Genomic DNA, 4,424 nt, shown 5'->3' on the forward strand with positions numbered 1-4,424 from the left:
TATCAACTCCTTAGATGTATGCTCAGTTCTCATCTACACAATCAGGATGAAAGTAAGGTTTAGCCAGAAATAACAAAGTAACTTCTGGAAGATTCTCCAAAGATAGAATTACAAGGACAGTATAAAAATCTATATAGGGCAGTTCATGGCAAAGTACGGTACAGAGAAGAAGCACACTTTTATGTCCAGTTCTCAAAATATTTATCTTGAATTCGTTGTGATCTTTTGGAAGAAGTGTCTTCACTTTTTCAGGAGGAGGTCCTCCAACTGTCCTTGAATATTTATAAATACAATTGGTTTTGCTTCACTTCACATAAATGTAACAAAGGAACTTAATTAAAAACAAAAAAAAACAAACAAACCAACCAAACAAAAAAATCCCAACACTGAAAGCCACCAGTAAAAAATGTCCTGTGGATATTTATGAAGTTCAAAATGTAAGAAACCGCACTTTACTGCTTGACTGTGTCCTTTTCCTTCAAGAATATTTTTTTCTTCTAGCACCAGAGAGAAAGAATACCTATTGAAACACAGTGTTTATTTCCCAGTATATGATAATGCTCTTAAAGTCAAACACATGCCATTTGGTGAATAGTAATTTGAGGGATATGTGACACAGTAACACACAAAAATTCACAACACTTAGCAAAGTCAGAGCTTCTTAATTTTATATCATTAGATGATCTGCTACTCTGCATGCTCTTGCAATTTGGAAGCTAAACCACTCTCTAGAATAGACTCTGTGAAATTAACTCAGCCTCTCTCTATTGCTGAGGCCTAGGCACACTATCCCAAGAGTAGCTACCTACCTCTGTAGAAAGAGGACATAACTCCACTATGCATGGAAAGAGGAAAAGTGAGATCATCCTGAAAAGTGCATGAAATATATATGACATAATGAAAACTAAAAAGTCGGAAAATTTTTGCATTCATTATAAACTATAATGATAAATTATCTTGTAATAAGCATATAACCTGTTTGTATCAGTAATGTGCAGAAGATGTAAAATATGTTAAAAACATCTGAATTTGCATGTTTACAGTATTTATTAAACTTTCCTATTTAATTATTTTTGTTGCCTTTCTGTTTCTTTGCAGATCTTACAGGTGAACAAGGTGATGTCCATCTTGTTTTATGTGATATTTCTCACTTATCTTCGTGGCATCCAGTCTACCAACATGGATCAAAGGAGTTTGCCAGAAGATTCAATAAATTCTCTTATTATTAAACTCATTCAGGCAGACATTTTGAAAAACAAGCTTTCTAAACAGATGGTAGATATTAAGGAAAACTATCAAAACACAGTGCAGAAAGCAGACACTCAGCAAGACATGGATGGAGATGAAAATGTGAAATCAGACTTCCAGCCAGTTATCTCAATGGATACAGACCTCTTAAGGCAGCAGAGACGCTACAATTCTCCCCGAGTCCTCCTGAGTGACAACACGCCACTGGAACCGCCACCTCTGTACCTCATGGAGGATTATGTTGGAAACTCGGTGGTGGTGAACAGAACCTCCCGGCAGAAAAGGTATGCGGAGCACAAGAGCCACCGAGGGGAATATTCCGTTTGTGACAGTGAAAGTTTATGGGTCACGGACAAATCCTCTGCAATCGACATTAGAGGACACCAGGTAACTGTGCTGGGAGAAATTAAAACAGGCAACTCTCCAGTTAAGCAATACTTTTATGAAACGAGGTGTAAAGAAGCCAAGCCTGTAAAAAACGGCTGCCGCGGCATCGATGACAAGCACTGGAACTCCCAATGCAAGACATCCCAAACTTATGTTAGAGCACTAACTTCAGAAAACAATAAACTGGTAGGCTGGAGATGGATAAGAATAGACACCTCCTGCGTGTGTGCATTGTCAAGGAAAATAGGAAGAACATAAATCTGCATCTCTTTGCTATATAAATTATTACTTTAAATTATATGATATGCATGTAGCATATAAATGTTTATATTGTTTTATATATTATAAGTTGACCTTATTTATTAAACTTCAGCAAATCTACAGTATATAAGCTTTCTCTCTCAGTAAACAAGAGCAAAGGGTGTGTGCCTCTGCTGTGGGCAACTCCAGGTTTTTTTTTTAGACTGTTTGTGACACTGCTTGTTGGCAGCATACCATAACCTTACTGTAAAATCTGTGTAAAAATCAGTATTTTTCATTCAGTATTGTCAAGCCAGTGACTGTCATTTAGTAAACTTGTTAAAAATCAGATCAATGTCAAAGAGTTGTGTACATATTTATATTCCTCAGCCTATACGTTCACATTCAATTGGACTCCTCACCGCCAAACAAAATGGACCAAAATGTGTGCTGTAGCCAGCAGATCATGCCATGGCATCATGTTTATGGCAAGTAGCCATGAAATACAATTTCTGTGTATTATACCAGTTCTGCCACTGAAATGACCATTTTCCCTCTGTTAGTACTTCAGAATGGCTGCTAATAATCCAGCAACTTTTGTTTATGTTTTTGAAGCACATTTATTTTGCAACTGTTTCTAATGCTGCCAGTTCATCATAGGAAAAATATGAAAAAAATCTAAAATATTTGTAGCAGAAACTTACTGAAGCCAGGAACAAATCTAAACTGATCCTTAATATAATACATAAAAAGATTATTTCTTCAGAATTTAGTATTTATTGTGATCAGCCTTTTCCTCCTCACACAAATCAATTATCTTCTCTTTGCATTGCTGCATCATTCCTCTCTCTCCTAGTTTTTAAAGTGGAAACAAAGCTGGTGGTGTTTTAAGATTAAAATAGCTGTTGGCTTGCAAATTGTATTAAAGAAAGATATGATATCCTGGCATGGATATCAAAGCCACACGTCCATACAAAGCTGTTCTCCTCAGCAATCCATTCCTCATTTTTCACATGGGAAAAGTGGGTAGAACAGCTCAACCAACCCAGTAGCTTTCACAGGGACTTGAAATAAGAAATAATCTGTTTGAGCAGTATGGTGACTGAAATCCAGGTAGTCCATAATTATAATGAAGTCCTTCAATTACACAGGTGAGTGGTTACTTTGGACAGACAAGTGTAATAGCATATATATACCTCAAACTCTTTGTATTGTCATGTAGCTCCACTGGGAAAGGTAATAATTATGCTACTTGAAGAGTTAGTCTCTTACACACTAGCTGTATAATGCCCTGGATGCGATCCCACTCCCATAAAAGTAAATGAGAGTCTTGTCATGGATATCAACAGAGTTGAGATTGGACTGCATATGTTATCTATGTCTAGCTAGATCTTAACACGCAGTCAGAGCTGAAAAATGCCAGCCATTCAAAAAGCATTACAGCTGTAGTGGTCTTTGGTTTTTACAGCATGGTTTTCACTGTTGCAGCGTGTTCAGCATTGCAAATGAGAACGAGATCAGAGCACTCAAAACCAAGGTTGCAGGATGCCTTTGTTCACAGAGCTTTCACTACTGAGGAACCCGCTTCAAATTTGCAACAGGACATCAAAGGTTGCAAATTGGATGCTCTCCCCTAATCCTTTACAGAGAGCGTTGCACATCATAAAACCACCGGGGAACCAGACAGGTTGTTCATGAGGCCAAGCACCGGAATAGCAGTGACACTGAAACACAGGTTGGAGCGTGTAGGCATAATTCTGCAGGGGAGGCCATAAACAAAGGTTTTGAGAACCATCTCAACTTTCAACATGAGACCAGAGTATTTACCTCACAGGAAGTATCATCACCTCACAGGACTAAATCCTAACTTTGCTTCAAGCAATAATAACTTCAGAGGTTTGATACCAAGGCAATCATTAGAAGGAAAGAGAATATGTAATATAATGAGGAACTTGGTATCCGATCTGACTAGAATTTGTCCCACATTCTTCTTCCTTGGAAAACATTTAGAGAAAAGTAAAATCCTCAACAGAACTTTTTCTAGTTTTACTAGTAGGAAAGTTTAAGCTTCCATGTGGAAAACATAATCCCTAGCCATTAATTCTTCGGCTTGGAGGGACAAGCATATTTTTCAGAGTCCTGCCCCACTGAAAAATATTGCAAGCAAAAAACTAATTTTACACCCCGAATTCCCAAATAAAGATCATTTTCAGATGCTGTGAGAAATTGAGAGCAGATATTGTCATGGATCATTAACTTTAGAGATCAGGTCTGTCTGCATATGAGAAGAGGAAGTAAGAAAACTGAGTCTGGTTAGTCATTGGTGCTCACAGAACCTATATCCCATTAATTGGAAACTGCCTTGTCACTGCAGTGTGGATGCCATGTTTGTTTACATCACTGTAAATCCAGATGAATTGTACTGAATACCGGTGAGAAAATGTAGGATTATAGCAATGTAAAGAACATCAGAGTCGACCCTACTGCCTTTATTTCTGTTGACTGAAAATCAAGTGAGGTTCAGATAAAACAATTTGTCATTTTCCTCT

General features: G+C 37.5%; 1 protein-coding gene across 1 annotated transcript; it reads left to right on the forward strand.

Moving 5' to 3' along the window:
• Nucleotides 1–1,119: 1,119 nt before the first annotated feature.
• Nucleotides 1,120–1,893, forward strand: NTF3 (neurotrophin 3; the record flags this gene model as incomplete). Its single annotated transcript, XM_084260094.1, has 1 exon — nucleotides 1,120–1,893. The coding sequence occupies one exon, from the start codon at nucleotides 1,120–1,122 to the stop codon at nucleotides 1,891–1,893; it is 774 nt and encodes a 257-aa protein (XP_084116220.1).
• Nucleotides 1,894–4,424: the final 2,531 nt, after the last annotated feature.

Source organism: Gallinula chloropus, assembly GCF_964237585.1.
Source record: "Gallinula chloropus genome assembly, chromosome: 1".
In the NCBI taxonomy this organism is placed as follows: domain Eukaryota; kingdom Metazoa; phylum Chordata; class Aves; order Gruiformes; family Rallidae; genus Gallinula; species Gallinula chloropus.